This window comes from Lissotriton vulgaris, chromosome 4_1, assembly GCF_964263255.1.
Source record: "Lissotriton vulgaris chromosome 4_1, aLisVul1.2, whole genome shotgun sequence".
NCBI classification, from domain to species: domain Eukaryota; kingdom Metazoa; phylum Chordata; class Amphibia; order Caudata; family Salamandridae; genus Lissotriton; species Lissotriton vulgaris.
The window spans coordinates 202,371,433-202,392,586 of NC_141691.1; the positions used below are offsets into that span (position 1 = coordinate 202,371,433).

General features: G+C 47.1%; 1 protein-coding gene across 2 annotated transcripts in view; it reads right to left on the reverse strand.

Moving 5' to 3' along the window:
• Nucleotides 1–21,154, reverse strand: part of STAG2 (STAG2 cohesin complex component) — a 1,316,830-nt gene that overhangs the window by 1,007,680 nt on the left and 287,996 nt on the right. For both annotated transcript variants that reach the window (XM_086918500.1, XM_086918501.1), the window contains one exon: nt 20,377–20,541. In XM_086918500.1, coding sequence (XP_086774626.1) covers nt 20,377–20,541 — 165 coding nt within the window. The remainder of the gene's footprint in view (nt 1–20,376; nt 20,542–21,154) is intronic.

A 21,154-nucleotide genomic window follows, 5' to 3' on the forward strand; every position in this document is an offset into this window, starting at 1 on the left:
CCTGGCCAAAGAGAGACTTGCCCTTGCTAGAGAGCAAGAATTATGTGGGCTAGTTCCCACTGGTGGCAGCAATAAACCTAGCAATAGGGAAAGGAGTTTTGATAAAAAGCACCTGAATAAGATAGTGCCCCCCTTTAGGGAAGGGGATGACATCCACAAATGGATTACTGCTTTGGAGAGAGCCTGCACTGTGCAGGGTGTTCCCCAAAGTCAGTGGGCAGCTATCTTGTGGCTCTCCTTTGATGGTAAAGGTAGAGATAAGCTCCTCACCACAAGGGTGGAGGATGCTAACAATTACCAAGTCTTGAAAAATGTACTGGTTGATGGGTTTGGTTTAACCACTGAACAATACAGGATGCTGTTCAGAGACACCCAGAAAACTCAGTCTCAAGATTGGACTGACTTTGTTGATTGTGCCACTAAGGCTTTTGAAGGCTGGCTACTGGGTAGTAAGGTTACTGATTTTAAAGGATTGTATAATCTAATTATGAGGGAGCAAATCTTAAATAATTGTCAGAACCAGCTATTACATCAGCACCTGGTAGACTCTGAGTTGACCTCTCCACAGGAATTGGGTAAGAGGGCAGACAAATGGGTCAGAACCAGGGTTAGGCCTAAAAACCAGGGTGGTGACCAGAAAAAGGAATCAACCAAGCCTCAAGAGAAGGGTGGGGATAAATCCACAGAGAAGACTTCCCAAGGGCCCCAAAATTCCAACAAGGGTGGTGGGTCCCAGAACACTCCTTCAGAACAGAAGAAACCTTATTGCCATACCTGTAAACAGGTGGGTCATTACAAAAGTGATGCCAGTTGCCCTAAAAATGGTAATAAGGGAAATATACCCCCAGGTAATACTCCTAAACCTCCTGTTACCACTAGTGGTAATCCCCCAGGTGGTGGGAGTGCCCCCAAGAATGTGGTGGGCATTACTTTGGGCAATCAGGAGGACTATGGCTTAGCCAGGTTCCCTGACCACACTCTTGTCTGTGAGACTGGCATGGGGTTTGCCAACTTCACTACTGGACCCCACATTTTGGGCAAGTATAGACAAGAAGTTTTAGTAAATGGTCAGAAAGTTGAGGCATTCAGAGACACAGGGGCCAGCCTCACCATGGTGAGTGACCATCTGGTCCCCTCTGCTCAACTGACCCCTGGTTTTACTTATCAGGTGACAGACATTCATGGAATGAAAAGAAGGCATCCCATGGCAGTAGTCAAGCTCAGCTGGGGTAATGTCACAGGGCCCATGAGAGTGGCAGTGACAGATAATCTACCTGTAGATTGCTTACTGGGGAATGACCTGGAACTCTCAGCATGGGCTGAGGTGGAACAAGAAACACATTCCAGAATGATAGGCCTATCCAGACAGGTTAGTGGGGCAGTAATAGCTACAGCCCCAGTCCAAGCACCATTCCTCCCTGAAAAGGTTGGAAGGGCAGTGGTAGCCACTGCCCAGGCTCAGACAGACTTTCCAGAGCAGGATAGGAGGGCTGTGACAGTCACAGCCCAAACACAAACTGAGTGCCCTCCTGAAAAGGTTGGCAAGGCTGAAATGGTCTCAGCCTCTACTCAGACAGATAGTGAGGTTGTGAAGCCTGAAACAATGGATCACTCCACTCAAACAGAGAGCATTGAGGAGGAAGAAGAGTCTTCCCCCTCCCAGACACTAGGTGAGAGCCAGCCTCCTCAGGGAACTGACTCTACCCCTGTTGAAGGAACTGCCCCAGAGGTAGTCAGGCCTAGCCTGGCAGAGCCCCTGATGGCAGTGGACCCTTCCCAGGTGGGACCCCGTCTGGAGCAGGTAACCTGCACCTCTCTACCCTGCCTCAGTCAGCCCAGGGCTGAAGAGATCAGGGAGGCCAGTGGTGGACCCCAAAGGGCCCCCTGTCCAAAAGAACCCCTTAATCAACAGATTAGGATCACTGAAGCTAGTAAACCTAGCCAAGTGAAAATAGAACAGACTCCTGAGGGATCCCCCTTAAAAGCAGTTAGGGAACTCCCACAGCTGGACACTGTTGGGTACAGCCAAACATGGGGCCTAAAAACCCCAGACCTGACCTGTCCCTCCAGTGAGCCAAACAGAGGGACTCAGCCTCCAGCTTTAGGTAGCCAGAGGCTGACCCTGAGAGCTCAGTGCATCTCAGCTAAAGAAAGAAAGGCACCCATGATGGATGGTGATTGGAGGAAGTTGAGCCCAAAGGTAGAGGAGCCTCACTTCAGTACTCCATCCCAGCATCAGCCTTCTTCTTTCCCAAGACACACCAGAGACAGAGATTCCCTATGGTGGAGACCCTCAGATACCCTTAGGGTGAGGGGTTGCCTAGTGGACCATGACACAGGGGGAAACCAAGCCAGAGCTGGTCCTTCCTTATATGGCCACTTAGGTAATAGAGGCTTACCTGGACAAGGATAGCCTTATCTCCTTTCGTTTGGGGGGGGGTTGTGTAGGAAGGTACCTCCTGACTATGGTTGCCCCCAACTTTTTGCCCTGTGTTTTAGCTGGTTTTGGACATAGTCGACCTGGGACCCTGCCAATCAGGACCCCAGGCCTACTGCTCTCTCTTTAAAATGGATTCCATGTACCCTAGGTACATTTCCAATTGGTACTGGGCCACCTTATCAGACCCTGTAACTCAGGGCATAGGTGTACCCAGGGCTGCCAGGGGCTGCAGCATGTATTATGCCACCCCTGGCTGGCCTCCTAAATCTGACACAACTGGCTGCATGACAGCTGGGGCAAAGTCGTGTAATCACCCTTTGCTGTAGGTGTAGTATCCCTATACCTAACCCTAAAATGGACACACAGATTCCTATCAGTCACTCCTATGGCAGGCCTTGACAATCCTGAAGGCAGAGTGCTTGGAATCGTGTGAGATGGTGCTCTGGCATGAGCTGAGCCTGTCTGCAGCTTGCGGAATCAAGTCCTAATAGCTGTTCCATGATATCGCATACCATATACTCTTAAGTGCATTATAATCCTCGCGGTTAAATGCTATCTTTGGTATTGCTTTATCAAAACATGTCGAGTAAGGTGTCATACGAATTGGAATACTAACCCCTCGCCAATTCTGGCGACGGGGTTAGCATTCCACCCTTCTAGAGGGACACGACATGTATGTGACTGTGAACCCCGGTTAAAGTTAACTGAAGCCTCAGCTCCACAAAATGGATGCTGCCACCACAGACACGAGTCTGACCCCCTGCAGCTGGGAGTCCTTCCAGCGAGGGGAGCCTGGACAAAGGGTTTCCTGTCAGGGGCGGTGCTAGCACCGTCCCAGACATGGTTTTGTGTATCCTGGGTAGGCAGGGCTTTACAGGAAGGTGACTGCTGAGTGGCACCCCGGTGCTCACTACGCATAGGCCGGTCTGAACCAGTTCCAGGGGCACACCAGCCCCTGGCCTGGGGAAGTCCGGCATGGCTGAGGGGTGTAACCACCCCCCACCTAGTCCCACCCATAGGCAGGACCTAGTCACCGGGTCAGCCCCCTTTTTTAGTATAAAGATGGGAGCGGGCCCCCTGTTAAAATTAGATCATCTTTGGAATCAAGATACCACTTTCTTCGAAAGGACTTCACGATTTCTTCTTCAAGATTCTCCCTTGTGGCTAAGGAGTAGTCACCCTGCATCCGCAGGCACCATCCTAAAGAACACTGCGGTCTGCTGCAAGTCCTTCATCACGAATCCGACGACCCAGCTCGACGAGACCCGGCTTCCCTGGCACCTCTGACCTCTACTCACCTCTACAGCCCAGTTGAGAACCGTGAGTGCGACGAGACCTCAAGGGACCGACGATCGCCAAGACTGCACGACATCTTTACTGCAAGCCCACCGTGTCCTCCACTGGTGAGTGCTTTGGGGTCCGAGAAGCCCCGACCCTGCGCAGCTCCAGCACCCAAGATCAGCCCCCCTGCATCTCCACGATCTGCGTGGGGCCCTTCTGCTGTTTGCTGTGCACCGCGTTGTTTGGCTACTAGACGGCTGGCTTGTGGCCCTCTGAACGACGCCCAACGACTTCACGACTGCTGGTCTGGTTGCTCCAGGCTGGCCCTTGCTTCCTTGTTCAAGAGAGGCACCCCGGACCCTCCTGGTCCACTCCAGACGCCATTTTAGGTCCACCGCGTGGGCTTGAATTTGCCAAGGCTTTGTTGCCCAATCCTGGGTCCAGCGACGCCGACAGCTTCTATCTTCGTGGGACAGCTCGATCCTCCATCCTGGTCGCCGACAACGCCTCCTGGTCCGCGAGATCTTCGAGCTACAGCGTCACCCACTCACCTAGTCGAGGTGGCTACCATCCGGTGCCCTCCTGGTGCCCACTGACTACTGGCTAGTAGTCTCGAACTTGGTCCCCTCTGCTTTCAGGTGTCATCTATCTTCAAGATCCAGGCTTGGATCCGACTGAACTTTCTTCACTGGTCACCGGCCAGCATCTTTTCTTCCGGCTCCTGGTCCGTCTACGAGGATTCCCGACGTCTTTTCAGACCTATGCAGCTGCAGCCCCTGGGCTAGGTAACTTCGGCATTTCGGTGCCCCAGCATAGCCTCACTATCCAAGGGTCAGAATCTACTTTCGTTTTCTCCCTACCAGGTCGGGTTCGCCCGAGAACACTAACTTTCTATTTCCTAGCTACCATAGACTTTTGTCCCGCATCTCGCGTGAGAGTGCACACACTGCACCCGAGTCCCCTAGGCCTCCTAGACGTAATCTAACGATTCCCTAGTCAAGTCCTAGCGATTCCAAAAGCTATTAGTACTGTACTTACCTGCTAGTAATTTCGCATTCCACTTTCAGAGTATATGGTTTTCCGTGCCCCTCGGGCATTTGTATATACTGTGCTAACTTAAGTATTTTTGTAAGAGTTTTGGTTTGTGCTTAGTACCCTGTCCTCATAAAGAGTACAGGGCTGTTGTGATCTTTAAATAAATAACTGTTTATTTTCATAACACTTGTGTGGTGTCCTTTCACTGGGTGTTCAAGGGGTACATGTGTGGTAAACAGCTGGCTTAACACGCCCTCTCGAGTCTTTAGCCTTAGACTGCTCGTATCCACGCTACTAGGATAGCTGGTCTATAAGGTTGACTTACAACCAATCATCAATAAGGGTTGCTGGACTGATACATAGTGTTCACTAGAATAGTGAGCACTGCATATCAGGCCACCTTCTCACAGATGGTACATTATGAATAGACTATACAGCAGTTATCTCCCTAGCGGTGGTCGCCCGTGTCTGTTGCAACTGTCTGAAATAAAGTCTTTAATACAGCTTGTCCCACTCTAGCTTGTTGTGTTGTGTGCACATCTACACAATAGTGCTTTGTGAAGGTGTGCGGTGTAACCCAGGTAGCTGCTTTGCATATGTCATCTAGTGGAATGTTTCCCAAAAATGCCATAGATGCTAATAGTTTACGTGTAGAGTGAGCTCTAGGAGGAACAGTTAATGTTCTCTTTGCTTTTAAGTAGCATATTTGAATACATTTTACAATCCATCTGGCAATGCCCGCTTTAGAGATGGGATTGCCCTGATGTGTAGGAGAAAACGCAACAAATAGCTGTTTTGTCTTTCTGAAAGTTTGTGTTCTTTCTATATAGTACAATATTGCCCTTCTAACATCCAATGTATGTAGGGCCCTTTCCGCTACCGTTTGTGGTTTTGGAAAGAAAACCGGTAATTCCACTGGCTGATTGATGTGGAATGCAGAAATTACTTTTGGTAGGAATTTTGGGTTTGTTCTAAGAACCACTTTATTTTGGTGTAACTGCATGAATGGTTCTTGGATCGTAAAAGCCTGCAACTCACTTACTCTTCTAAGTGACGTGATAGCTATGAGGAAGGCCACCTTCCATGTGAGGAATTGTATTTCAAGATTCAAATGGTGGCCCCATTAGTCTGGTAAGTACTATGTTGAGATTCCAGACTGGGGAAGGTGGTCGTCTTGGTGGAATGACTCTTTTGAGTCCCTCCATGAAAGCTTTAATTGCTGGTACTTTAAACAGGGAAAGATGTTGCCTGTTTTGTAGGTACGCCGCTATAGCTGCGAGATGAACTCTGATAGAGGTGTATGCTAAGTTACATTGCTGCAAGTGTAGTAAATAGCAAATGATCTGTTTAGTGGATGCGTCCAGAGGGTTGAAGTGCTTACTGTTACAGTGTATAGCAAACCTCTTCCACTTTGCTGCATAGCATGCTCTGGTGGTAGGACGTCTTGCTTGTTTAATGATTTCCATACATTCTGGTGGTAAATCTAAATATCCAAACTCTATGACCTCAGGAGCCAGATCGCTAGGTTCAATTGTTTGGGATCTGGGTGCATTATTTCTCCATGGTTCAGTGTAAGATGCATGGGTAATAATCTTAGCTTTTGATGTGGCACCTGTGAGAGTTGTAGTAGCGTGGTGAACCACGGCTGTCTTGCCCACGTGGGTGCCACTAGTATCATTGTCATGGAGTGCTGCTGCAGTTTCCGAACCACTAATGGAATTAGTGGGAGAGGGGGGAAAGCGTAAGCAAATCTGTTGGACCAATTTATCCATAGTGCATTGCCCTGGGACTGTTGGTGTGGGTATCTGGATGCGAAGTTTTGGCATTTTGCGTTCTGATGATTGGCAAACAGATCTATCTCTGGTTGCCCCCATCTTTGGAAGAATGGCTGCAGTATTTGGTCGTGCAGCTCCCATTCGTGTACTTGTTCTGACTGTCTGCTTAGGATGTCTGCTATCTGATTTTGAACTCCTGGTAGGTGTTCTGCTAACAGATAGATCTTTTGAGGAATGGCCCATCTCCAAATGTCCTGTGCTAGTTTGGATAGTTGGAGAGAGTGTGTCCCCCCCCTGTTTTTGAATATAATACATTGCAGTCATGTTGTCTGTTCTGATCAGGACTGCCTTGTTTGTTATTTGCATTTGGAAAGCTTTTAGTGCTAGAAATACCGCTAATAGTTCCAGGTAGTTGATGTGCAGTTTCTTTTGCTGCACACTCCACTTCCCCTGCACTGTGTATTTGTCCATATGCGCTCCCCATCCGGAGAGCGATGCGTCCGCTGTTACCATCGCTTGTGGAATCGGTTCTAGGAACGACCGTCCTTTGGAAATGTTTGTTGTGTTCCACCACTTCAGAGAGTGATGCGTACGGTTGTCTACCAACACCAGATCTGTAGTTGCTAGACACTCCTGTAGTGGACGCATTTGTAGTCTGGCATGTGGTATTAGCAGTATGCAGGAGGACATCATGCCTAACAGTTGCATAAACACTCGTGCTGGTAGTGAGTGTTGTGGTTGAAATCTTTGTATTAACCCGACCATTGTTTGTATCCTGATCGGATTGGGGTATGCTATTGCTCTTTCTGCGTCTATAGTAGCCCCCAGGTATTGCTGAATCTTGTTTGGTTGCAGGTGTGATTTTTTGTAGTTCACCGTAAACCCTAGGTGGTGCAGCAATTGAATTGTCTTCTGTGTGTTGTGAAGACATTCTTCTTGTGACTTGGCCTTTATTAACCAATCGTCCAAGTAGGGGAAGACATGTATTTGTTGTCTTCTCAGGTGTGCTGCCACCACAGCTAGGCATTTTGTGAACACTCTTGGTGCCGTTGTGACCCCGAACGGAAGGACTTTGAATTGATAATGTTGTCCTTCCACTACAAACCTTAGGTATTTCCTGTGGGCTTTGTGAATTGGGATATGAAAGTAAGCGTCTTTTAGATCCAGTGTAGAAAGAAAGTCCCCTTTCTTCAGTAAAGGGAGTACCTGTTGGAGCGTGACCATATGGAAATGTTCCAAATTTATGTATGCATTGAGAGGTCTTAGGTCTAAGATTGGTCTTAGGGACCCATCTTTTTGGGGGATTAGGAAGTATAGAGAGTATACTCCTGTCCCTTGTTGATGTTTTGGAACCTTCTCTATTGCATGCTTTTGTAGCAGTGCTAGTACTTCTTCCTTTAACAATGTCAGATGACCTTGACTCATTGGACGCTGTTTGGGGGGGATGTTTGGTGGGGTAGCTGTGAGTTCTAGGCAATAACCATGTTGGATAATCTGTCTCACCCACTTGTCTGATGTGATGTTTTCCCAGACAGGTAGGAACTGTGATAGACGTCCCCCGACCGGTGTTATGTGGTCTGGGGGAAGTTCTATGAAGTCACTGTTTTGGGGTTGAGGCGTTGCGGTTGTTATTATTTCCGCGGCCTCTACCCTTGTTGTTGTTACCCCTGTAACTACCTCTTGAATTGCCTTTGGGTGATGTAGGTGTGAAAGAGGTGGATTGCTGATTTGTTCCTGTATTTTTTGAGCCTCCTCTATAGGTGGATCTACAAAAGGAACCTGTTTGTGTTGGCTGTTGCAATGCTCCCATTGACTTAGCCGTTTCTGTATATTTTTTCATTTTTTCTAAGGTATCATCTGTGCTTGAGCCAAAAAGTGTTTTTTGATCAAAGGGTTGGTTCAATAAAGACGTTTGTACCTCCTGTTTGAATCCTGAGATTCTAAGCCATGCATGTCTCCTTAACATGACACTGGTGTTGATGGATCTTGCTGCAGTGTCTGCTGCGTCTAGGGCGCACTTAATGGAAGTATTAGTTATTATCTTTCCTTCCTGTATTAACTGATCTGCCTTTTTCTGATGTTCTTTGGGGAGATGTGTGATGAGTTTTTCTAATTCATCATAATGTGCCCTGTCATAACGTGCAAGTAGTGCCTGTGTATTGGCTATACGCCAGCTATTTGCCGCTTGTGATGCTACTCTCTTGCCTGATGCATCTATTAATTTTGACTCTTTATCAGGTGGAGGAGCCTCTCCTGTAGATAATGAGTTCGCTCTTTAACGAGCGTTTGAAACTACAAGCGAGTCCAGAGGTACCTGCCCTTTGATAAATATTGGATCCTTTGGAGCCGCCTTATATTTCTTATCAATTCTTGGGTTTAACACCCTAGCCCTCACTGGGTCTTTGAATATTTCTTCTGTGTGACTGAGAAGACCCTTCAGCATAGGAAGAGTACCTGATGTTCTTTGTGCATTAGGTAGCGTCTCTAATAGGAAGTCCTCTATTTGAGGTTCTGTATGTATATCTACTTTATGATATTTTGCTGCCCTATTAATGAGCTGTACAAACCCTGTGTTATCATCAGGTGGTGAAGGCTTTGAGGGATATAACTCTGAGTCGTTATCATCTGATCCTACGTTATAATTTTCCCATGGGTCATCCTCATCTGGGATAGTTTCATCATCCCCTTGAGGTTCTCCCTCCCCTGGATCACTGTCTACATCAGACTGAGGTGTAGATGGTCTTGGTGTAGAAGGTGCAGGAATATTTGGCATAGTGTGAGGAATAGGAGAAGAGGGTGTGACTTTAGGTCGAGGAGAAGTAGGAGGAGTTGCATTTGTCCCCAGTGTTCTCTTTTTTTAAGGAAGATATTTGTCTTCTATCTGTTCATTCTTCCTCTTCTTCGTCACTACTTTGCCAGTTTGCGGATCTATAAACAAAATCTTTTGTTTGGGATCTGTCTGCTGCTCCTGTATCGGTACCGAAGGCCTTGGTTCCAAAAGGTGCTTTTGTTTTCGATCGTCAATGTTCGGTGTTTTCGGCACCGAGTGTTTACTCGATTCCGACTTCTTCGGTGTCGAGTGAGTCTTCGACGTCGAATCATGTTTCTGTTTCGACATGGAATGTTTCGATGCCGAGCTTTCCCTTGCATGAAGCTTCGGCGTCGAAGTCGATGTCGACCGTTTCTCGGATCCGACATGGTGGGAGACCGAGTTTTTCGGTTTTAGTTTCGGTTTCGTTGCCGGGCCCGAAGGCGGGGCGTCGGAAACTTTTTTCTGCGGTTTGACCGGGCTCGAAGACGGGGTAGTTACCACACGGGGTCGGTTTTTTGGTAAGGGGACGTCGTCACTCACGGTTTGTTGCACGTCGAATTCTTCGACATCCGACTCGTCCCCTTCCGACCCCGACTGATCCTCATGATCCTCTTCTTCCTCAAGTTGCTCGTCTCCGAACAGCTCCGGGTTCGCCTCCGACTGCATTCTGGAAACCTTGTGTCTTCGAGCTCGACGATTTCTAATCGTCGACTTGGAGGAGAATGCTGCGCAGGCTTCGCAGTCCCTGGATTCGTGTTCAGGCGATAGGCAGAGGTTGCACACCTCGTGTAGGTCCTTGTGTGGGAACTTAGCACCACACGTTGGACATTTCTTGAATGGAGTCCTTTCCATGGACTCCGGGCTTGACTGCGCCGAGAAAGGCCTCCTGTTCGTCGACGTAGATCAAAGTTTTTTCTTCAATGTTGAAGTCGAAACGCGCCGGAATGGAAATGAAACGCGTTCGATAACAATACCGTCGAATTGGAAAGGGAATACGCTCCGATAAGTCACTTCTTTTCGAAGTCGATCTGGAGCGTCTCAATCCTCATCCGAACCCGATGGCGGAAAAAAACAATCTAAGGATGGAGCCGATGCCCATGCGCACTACCAACCAAAGGAGGAGTCACCAGGATACAAAAGACTCTCCAAGAGAAAAACAAAGTGCAATCATCCGAGCCCAACACCAGATGGTGATCTATTCATAATGTACCATCTGCAGCCCATATGCCTCGAACAAGGAGTATTATGAAATAATACTGTAATAGCATTTGTATGGTTTCTAAGCCATAAGATACTTAAAATGGATAAAATACATACATGATAAATAATGACTAAAAGTACTCAACTGGTGCATCTAAAATACGCCTACCCCGGTGTACCTAACCCAAGTCTAGTACAAGGGAAGAAGTAAGTGAGGTGTAGCTTGAGTTAAATAGTTTCTGCCACAAATCTATCCAAGAATTCTCTAAGGGTCTAATCAGCTCCATACCTTGGTTATAGAAAGAAGGAGGTTTTGTATCTCTCTCTCAGGACTCAATCTCCAAGTAACCCGCAAGGGTAGCAGGGAAACACTGGAGCTGGATTTCTCAGCAGGAGAAAAGACCGCGTCTCTCTCAGTGCGTCAGCTGGAGGGTCGGCTTCCTTCGGCACTCGCTACAGCAGGGCGTCGGGCAAGTAGTTAGTCGATCTGCTCCAAAACCACTGTGTGTTTGCTAGGGCAGATGTGGGTATATTTATACCTGGAAGGTGCAGAGTTTGACGTAATGGTGGACATAATAACGTCACTAAGAACTCGAAGTTCTTTACACGCTCAAGAAGTTCTGGGACAATTCAATACTGAAGCAGGGGAATTTCCCGTACTGCTGAAGGCTGCTTGTCTTCAAGAACTCGTTGTACTCTAGGAACTTAGTGGAAGTAGCCATGCCGTATTTGGACTGCATTGGCTGTGCCTAAATATGGTTATGACTCTTCTGCCTATATAAGGATATGATAAGTTATACCTATATAAAGGCATGAATCGGGAAAATTACACTAGAGCCCTAGATACGTTAGAACAAAATTACAGGTAAGTGACTTTTGAGATTACTTTTCTTACTCAGAGTAGTATACCTGGATACTACTCTGGGACATTTCCTGTAAACAGTTCAATAAAATCGTTTTTGTAAGTCCAATTTTAAAGAATTTCTTTAGGTTTTTAAACTCCACAATTGGAAACTTTTCACAGAAAAACAGTCAATGTTATCCTATGGAGGAAAATAGTGCTATTGGTTTTTAGGTAAGTATTTGGTAGTGGAAGTTGAGGTTCTGGGGTTAGACTCCGAGGCCCCTCAGGGTCAAGGATGCACAGTTGTTACACCCTCAGCGGCGCTAGGGCGGCTGGGTACAGAGTGCTGAGGTCCAATGTTATCTAATGGGTGATAGGGGGCCACTCGTTGGCGACTGACTAGCAGGCCACTTGGTTGGGGGAGCAAAGCTCCTGGACTTTAGCTCAGCGCAAATGGGGAAACAAACTAGCACAAAAGGTGCACCCTCAGCAGCACTAGGGCAGCTGGGTGCAGGTGAGATTGACGTTAGGCGCCCGGTTTTCAATGGGGAACCTCGGGTTTGCAAAGGCACTGCAGGCTTGGTGACGCAGGTCTTATTGTGCGACCACCACTTCGAGAGGTAAGTTGGGAAGTCAGGGGTTGGTTAGGCACCATCGGTTTGGGCAAACAAGGCTGGGTGCAGGGGTGCCTTTTAGGGTCAGACCTTCTTACCAACTCCTGGTCGTGGTTTGGGGAGACCTTCTGGATTTAGGCTGCCGGCTAGAGGCAGGTCAGGGGTCGCCGGATCTCGCTTCAGGATTGCCGGGGTGACCTCTTGGTGTTTACCCACTCTACCTCGGGACGTGGACGGCGGATGCAGATCCGCGGTTTCCGGCCAGGGCCAAAGGCTGCAGATGAACAAATTCAGTGTTCACGGAAAACAAAGTCTTTGTGGTTGAAGACAGGCAGGTCCTCTGGGGTTTTCGAGATTGATGGCTGCAGGACACACCAGGATTTTGCAGGAGCAGGTTCGAGGTGGAGACAGGCCCGTAGAGCTGGGGCCAAGTCAGTGGGTGTCTTCCTCTTGTTAGCTGCTGCACAGCTGTTCCGTCCTTCTTGTAGTTTCTTCTCGTCTGAGGAAGCAAGGTTCAGGTGTGCCCCTAAATACTAGATTTAGTAGTGTTACAGGAAGGGAAAAGGCAGGGACCAATGGGTCCCTTCCCAGGGGTGGGTACACCCCCTATTATGCCACCCTCCTGTGGGAGGGGTGCATGAGCATGCCCCTGGTTTGCGGAGTTCCCCCCCCCCCCATTTTCAAGATGGTGTGGACGAAGTTGTGCTTCACTTCACCTCACCTCCCCCACCTGAGGGGTGGAGTTGGCAGAGGTGGGCACACCTCTCGTCCACACTTGTTTTTCCTGCCCAAAGTGGGAGTCAGAACCAGTGGGGACCAGCTGCTGAGTGCAGCAAGTGGCCTGGGAAGCTCACAAAGGCGGAAAGCCTTTAAAGCTTTCCCTTCGTGAACCCTGCCCATCCTGGGGGAGAAAGCTTGGCACCTCATCCCAGGATGTGCATTGTTTCCAGCCCCAGAGAGCAGCAGGCTCTCGACCCAGGGGTCCAGAAACATGTCTGGTTAGTTTCCAGGGGGCATCTCTAAGATGCCCTCAGTGTGCAATTTTTCATTAAATCCCACACTGGCATCAGTGTGGGTTTAATGTACTTAGAAGTAGATACCAAACTTCTCAGTTTTCAGTGTAGCCATAATGGTGCTGTGGTATTCATAATGACAAACTCACAGCACCATATACTCTTAAAGCAGCACTGCACATACAATGTCTAAGAATGGACTAAGACACTGTAGGGGAGCAGGACTCCTGCATCTATACCCTCACCACTGGTATAGTGCACCCAGCTAGAAGGGTGACTGACCTATGCCAGGGCAGTGGGCTGTAGGTACAGCACAAAGATGTGTGCCATGTCGACTTCACTTAGTTCTGCACCAAAACACGCAGCTTGCAAAGGCAGTGTGTATGTACAGGCACAGGGCCTCCAAGAGTGGCACAATAGGTGCTGCAGCTCTTCAAGGTATTCCTGGTCACCGTGCCCTGGGTACGTATGGTACCCAGGGCACTGTAGTTGTACAATATGTAACAAACTGCTTCCATTTTGCTGCATAGCACGCTCTTGTAGTAGGCTTTTTGGCTTCTTTAATGATATTCATACAGTCTGGTGGAAGATTCAAATAACTAAAGTTTGATTTCAGGTGCCAGATCACAAGATTGAGATGTCTGGGATCTGCATGTCTTCCCACTCGACGGCTCTGCGTGAGGAGACTGGATGCGAGATGTAATTTCTCATGAGGAACTACTGAGCGTTCCCACAGGGTGGTGAACAAGGGTTGACAAGCCCATGTAGGAACTACCAGGAATAGCCTGAGCGATGTTTGCCTGAGATTCCGAACCACTAGTAGAATGAGTGGGAAGGGCAGAAAGGCATAGGCAAATACCCATGACTAGTTCATCCATGGTGCATTGCCATTGGACAATGGGTGTGGATACCTGGAAGCGAAGCTTGGGCATTTTGCATTATGGGGTGTGGCAAACAGATCTATGTCAGGCGGCCCCACATTTGGAAGAAGAACCTGAGGGTGAAGTTCCCAAACGTGATTCTGTTGTATTTGCCTGTTGAGCAGATCTGCAATCTGATTGTTTACCCCTGGGAGGTGTTCCACTAGGAGATAATTCTTGTGATGTTTGGCCCATTTCCAAATGGCTTGTGCAAGGTGTGACAGTTGGAGAGAGTGTGTGCCCCATTTCTGTATGCAAGACATGGCTGTCATGTTGTCAGTGCCTATCAGGACAGCTTTGCCTACAATGTGAGTCTGGAAGGCTCTGAGCGCTAGAAATACTGCTAGTAGCTCTAGAGGATTTATGTTAAGTTGATTTTGCTTTTGACTCCACAGGCCTTGAGTTGTGAGTCTGGAGATGAGCTTCCCAACCTGTGAGTGTTGAGTCTGCTGTTAGTACTGCCTATGGAACAGGGTTGATGAAGGGCCGCCCTTTGGATAGGTGTTGTGGATTCCACCACTGCAGTGAGCAATGAGTGAGGCCGTCCACCAACACTAGATCTGACAATTGACCATGACATTGGTTCCACTGACGTGCTTAACACTCCTGAAGGTGGACACATTTGTAGTCTTGCATAAGGAACTATCATGATGCAAGACGCCATCATTCCTAGTAGCAGCATAAATACTCGAGCTGGTAAAGAGTGGTCTGGCTGAAATGGTTAAATGAGAGCCTGAATAGTGCATATCCTGACAGGATTGGGACAGGCTAGAGCTTTCTGTGTATCAAGAGTGGCTCCCAAGTAAGTTTGCGAGTTGGTGGGTTGGAGATGAGACCAACAGATTTGTGAACCCCAGATCATGCAGTAACTGTGCTGTGTATGTTGTAAACACTTTGTGAGAGGGCTGGCTTTGATGAGCTAGTCGTCCAAGTATGGGAAAACGTGAATATGTGGTCTTCGCAGGTGAGCAGCGACTACTGTTAGGCATTTGTTGAACATTGTAGGAGCAGTGGAGACTCCGAATGGAAGCACTTGGAACTGGTAATGTTGTCCCGCTACCACAAACCTGAGATACTTGCGGTGAGCATAGGGACTATAGGCGAGACCCTTGACATTGTAATGGTACGGGCTCTATAGCTTCATTTTCCAGTAGCGAGTGAACCTATTGTTTGAGTAGGTGCTGATGCTCTGGTGACATTGTGTGTGATCGTGGAGAAATGTTTGGGGGATTGTAAGTAAGCTGCAGGCAGTAACCAGATTGGATAATTTCTAGGACCCAGCAGTCTGAAGTTATTGTATTCCAGACAGGAAGAAATTGAGAGACTGGTGAGGAATGATCAGGGGAGGCAAGTCACTGTTTGTTTGCAGCAGGCGTAGTACAGGTTGCATTACCTTTACCTCTTCCCTTGCCATTATTGCCCCAAAATCCTACTCTAAATTAACTCCTTGAAGAGGGCGATTGATTGTTGCCTCGATATGAAGTAGAGGTGTTGTCTGTGGAGGTGTTATTTGAGCCCCCCTATAGAAGGAGCGGCGAAAGGAATCCCGATTGGATGGGGTCCGCAAAGTTCCCATGGATTTTGCAACCTCTGTTCTTTATTATTTTCCCGAAAACGTTTTCTACCTCAGGCCCAAATAGGTGTTCTTTATCAAAGAGTAGGTTCAAAATGGAGGCCTGGACTTCGGGTTTGAAGCCTGAAATTCTGAGCCAGGCATGCCTTCTTAACAGAAAACTGGTGATAACAGCACGAGCAGCAGCGTCAGCTACGTCTGAAGTGCACCTAATGGAAGTGTTAGAAATTAGTTTTCCTTCCTGAATTAAGACATGCGCCTTAAATTTGTGTTCATCTAACAAGAACTGGAGCAACTGTTCCAATTTGTCGTAGTGAGCCCGGTCATACCTCGCTAAAAGAGTGAGTGTTGGCAATGCGCCAATAATTAGCTGCCTGCACGGCTACTCTTTTGCCTGAGGCATCTACGAGTTTGGATTCTTTGTCAAGCGGAGGGGCATCTCCTGTTTGTGATTTTGCCCTTTTGCAAGCGTTAGATACCACTAGGGAGTCTAAAGGAAGTTGACCCTTGATGTAGACTGGGTCTGTAGGTGCAGGTTTATATTTTTTATCTACCCTTGGTATTACAATTCTTGCAAGCACCGGATCTTTAAAGTAACGTCTGCATGTTTAAGCATACCCTTAAGCATGGGAAGTGAATGAGTTGCTCTTTGAGAAGAACTTAGTCTAAAAAAAAAAATTCTCTTCAAGAGCCTCTTTGTGAAGCTGTATTGATATTGAGCAGCCCTATTTATCAACTCTATGTACCCAACATTGTCAGGTGGAGAGAGTTTTGAAGGGTATAGATCTGGGTCATTATCAGTGTTAGGATCTGTATTGTAATCAGTCCATGGATGAGCAATAATGTCATCTGGGGCATCTCAATCCTCGTCCCCATCATCCTGGTGGTCACGTGACTGTGGTGAATTTGTAGGTGTAATTAAATTAGGGACAAGTGGGGACGGAGGTGTAAGAGGAGAAGGATTAGTACCCACTTTTTTTTCCTGTTTAAGGGGAATGTGGTAAGCTTTCTCAGTTTCTGGCTTGCGTTTAACTGGGAATTTTACATGAATATTTCCAGTTTTGGGATTAACAAATTTTCTGTTTTGGGTCCTTGTTTGAAGGCGGGGCGTCGAAACTAGGCTCCTTGGATGGAGGAGGAGCGGTTTTGTCTTTCAGTGCCAAAAGTTTTGGTGCAGAGATGTTTGAATCCGAAGATTTAGGTTTCGGTGATGGAGGGATAGTCACAAGGGCGTGTTTGGATTTCAGCGCCGACAATTTCAGTTCGGTGTGTCCGAATGGGGGCGACTCAGTCCCGAGCCGGAAGGCTTTAGTGTGTGTTTCAGTGCCGAGCCCTTACGCGGGGCATTTGAAACATTATCTCGGTGCCGACGTTTGCCCGAAAGCAGAGGCAGGACCGGAGCCTTTTTCTTGGGTATAGTTTGGGGCAGGGGAGTATCATTACTCAGATCCTGACCCTGCGGGATCACTTCTTCCATTTCGAAATCTGCTTCGGACACGGAGATGTGTTCTTCCTCTGCTCCTTGTGTGTGGAAGATCTCGGTCAGAATTTTCCCCAAAGAGATCCGGAACAGATCCGCTATGATGCTGGTGCATTTCGTCACGCCGAGCCAGGCAGTCACGGAGCGTCTTCTTGGATCAAAATGATAGGCACACGAAGCAGCCCAGTTCGGTGTGTTCTGGGGACAGACACAAGTTGCACACCTTGGTATGTGGATCTGCACCCGGGACAGAATTTAAATGGAGTCCATTCCATCGACTGCGATCTGGCCCGCGCGGCTAGGCCCAACAGCCTTCAACAAAGCTTCCAATGAAAGATATCGTTGGTACGATACGAAAATGGAAAACGCGATCGAATAACAAAACCGCCGAGGATAGTGGATTGCGCACCGAGGGGAACCCGAGAAACAGTGCTGAACCGGAGCGGCGCAATTCACGTCCAAACCCGATGGCGGAAAAAAACAAATCTGACAATGGAGTCGATGCCCATTCACAAAAACCCCAGAGGACCTGCCTGCGGTGTTCACTTCTTCTCCCGTGAACACCGCATTTGTTTAACTGCAACCTCTGGCAGCAGCCAGAAACTGCAAATCCAACCTACTCTGCCTCCGCCGAATGGCACGAGCGGAAAACAACCACGAGGTGGTCACCCCGGAGATCCTGATTTGACATTGGGCGACCCCTGACCTGCCCCAAGTGACCAGCCGGTGCCTGCAGCCTAAACTTAGAAGGCCCCCCTAACCACGACCCAAAGCTGGTAAGAAGATCCTTATCCCAAAAGGCACCCCTGCACCAGACGCCCCACGGCCTAGTGGGCCCAAACCAACTGTGCCTAACCAACCCTTAACTTCCCAAATTACCTCTCCACGTGGTGGTTGCACCCAGAAGTCCTCTGTCTCCCTGCCTGCAGTGCTTTCGCAAACCGGAGGTTCTCCATTGAAAACAGAGCACCCGACCTCAAAACAGCACTCTGCACCCAGCCGCCCCATTGCCGCTGAGGGTGCACCTTTCGTGCTACTTTGTTTCCCCCATTTGCCCTGACCTTAACCCTAGGAGCTGTGCTCCTACAACCCAGTGGCCTGCTTGCCAGCAGCCACCAACCGGTGGCCCCCTATCCTCCCATTGGATAACATTGGGCCTCAACACTTTGCACCCGGCCGCACTAGTGCCGCTGAGGGTGCAACAACAGTGATTCACTGACCCCGGTGTCTAACCCCCAGAACCTTAACTCCCAGTCGATTACTTACCTGTGAACCGATAACCTGTTTTTCCTCCACAGGATACCAATGACAATTTTCTTTAAAAAAGTTTTTTAAGTGTGGAGTTTTGAAATCTAAAAATATTCTTTCAAATCGCACAAAAAGTATTTACTTACCTGTTTACAGGAAATATCCCAGTGCTGAATCAAGATATCCAGCATGGAGTTAGAAAAGTAACAAACTAAGTAACGTACCTGTAATTTACTGAAAAAACCTATTCATTCCAATGTTCTGTATTTCCTAATGTTGCGACCTGTTGCATCCAATGTACATCAAACTAAGTACAAGTTCTATTGCATTTTCAAACTGTTTTATATTCAGCAACTTATTACTGGAAAGTATTTATTGCTTACCTGTGCCAGGCTTGCTTGGTTCTAAATAGCAATAATGACAACGGGCAGGAAACTATATTCAGAGTTGAGGAATCAAGTACTGCTGGCAGAAATAAAAAGAGAGAAAACTTTTCCCAAAGGCCTTATGCAGGCAAAGGGAAATTCTACAGAAACTTCAAGTGGTCTTCTTTCAACCTACTTTGAGTGTGCACACCATTAGCATGGCAACATGCAATCAAGAAACAAGCATTATCAATGTAATGGATTTCCCATTTGCGAGAGTTTAAGCTATTGGCATTGAAAATGACTGCCTTTTTATTTATGTGTTTTTAAAACCAAAACACACAAACGGCATTGTTATTTATAATGCCAATAGCTCCAACTCTTGCAAATGCAAGATCACTTTAAAGAAAGGGGGTGAGGCCACCATTAGACTCTGCACACCGTATTCAGGTTACATTGAGCAGCGTCTAAAGAAAAGGGCATGACCAACACAGGGCTTGAAAAATCCCCTAAATGTTACTAGATCCGCAGGTCAAGTAACATGAAAATGTCTTCGACCCAACTAGAACATACTTGGCCTCTGTCTCTGAAAGCCGAACAAACGTGACAAGATAATACTTAAAGGCATCTTTATTGCTCATTCATTTTGTGAATAAAAATGCCTTTAAATCATGTTTGTGTCACATTTGCTCCGCTTTCAGAGACAGAGGTCAAAAGTCAGTTGGTCTACCTACTCGCCAACATCTGACGTCACAGGTGGCGTGTTCTTCGGACGTCTAGGTGCCGTCCGATTTGAGCACACTGCGGGAAAATTTCAACCACAATTAAAGGTTTAAAGCAGCCCGTGCTGGAAAATTAAATAAAGTGCGGCCGCTTTGGTCAAAGCGGGCCGCGCTGCAAAATAAATAAGCACGCCCTCTACAGTTACGGCGGACTCTAAGCCATTTCCATTAAAAATATAAATGCGGGTGGCGTGCTGCCTTCTAGAAAAGCCCGTCGTGGGTGGAATAGTGGAAGATCATTAAAGAAAATAGTGCTCACAGACTAGATAAAGCAGATTGTGTAACAAGTAAAAAGGCCAGCCCTTATGGGAAATTACAAATGCAGAAAAGGCGGTACAAAGGAGGGACTACTAAGCCCATTTATCAATCAAAAGCAACGATTTTGAAAAGAGAGTAACAGGAGCCAATTGAAAAAATGGGAGGGAATTGGGCTGAATTTCTATTCCATACCTTAATACAGCATGCCTCGCAGAGCAGCGCATGCACTGCCCAGGCTCGACCTAAAAGGTGACAAATAAGACTAAAATGTACTCTTCCAAGATATTCTAACCTTAACACTGGAATGAGGTTTACCTGGCTTTAGCATAATGTACCTCTTTATGAACAAAATAAAACTTTATACTAACAGTGTTACCGGAAGGGCTCAACTTCCTTATGTAATTCAGACTCAGATGTACATTTCTGTAGATGCACAATTCACATTTTCCTGTTGGTATACATTGGGGGGGGAGGTATGGGGTGTGGTAGGTTGGGGGGATGGGAGAGCAGTAGTTTATCAGTTGGGTCACACTTTAATTTGCATAGTAACAATGCATTTTAATTTGTCAAGATTGCGCAGCACAGGGGAAATTATTCAAATCATTGACATTTTCCTTAAAAAGTCTCCTACTGAACGTATGTTAAAAAAAAAAAAAAGAACAGACAGTGGGATACGAGTAAGATAGACCACTACTCGTTCCAAACTCCACATATTAACTGAGACTTTCACAATTACCTGCATTGCACTCTTGCCAAGTTTAACGACCTCGAAGAGCATCAGGTTTTCAATTCCATTCTGCTGGTGATGACCATTCATCCAATTTGGTCCTCCAGGCTTCCCCATTTCATTTACAACGCCTTTTCCTTTCTCCCCAGGGCCTTTCTTCCCCTTTTTACATGTCTAATATAATAATACAAAGGAAAAAAGTGATTTAATTTGGGAAAAAGCAGAAGGTTCTTCCAAAACTCACTAGGGAATTAAAGTCTTAGTTTAATACATGTTCACCTGGTCATGTTCATTCACTTTGTTACCAACAAATAATTCCTTCAACAATTGTTTATGTATACATAGCAGGGGCATGACATCTCTTTCTAACTGACAGAATGTGTTGGAGGAAAGACATTGTAGTCATCACAGTGACTAGTTCCTTCTAACAAGATTGATGAAGCTACTTACCTTTGGTAACACTATTTCTAGTGGATACTCTGCCTAAACTCAAGATACCTCAACTTAGAATATCACCCAGGCTCGATACTGCAAGTGGAGATTTTTTTTAGCACTGCTCGTGGGCAGGACAGAGTGGAGCCAGATATAAAATCGCCACCCCTGAGCACCAAGGTTTACCTTATCCTTCTTGGCCTACGGACCTAAACCATAAACTGTTGGCAAAAGTGTGCTGATTACTAACGTGGGACCTGTTTTGATATTAAAAGAAGTCACTACACAGTACAGGACGGTGGGAGGGCAGTTCAGAACCTGCAATTAGAGTATCAACCAAAAAGGTACAGAAGTT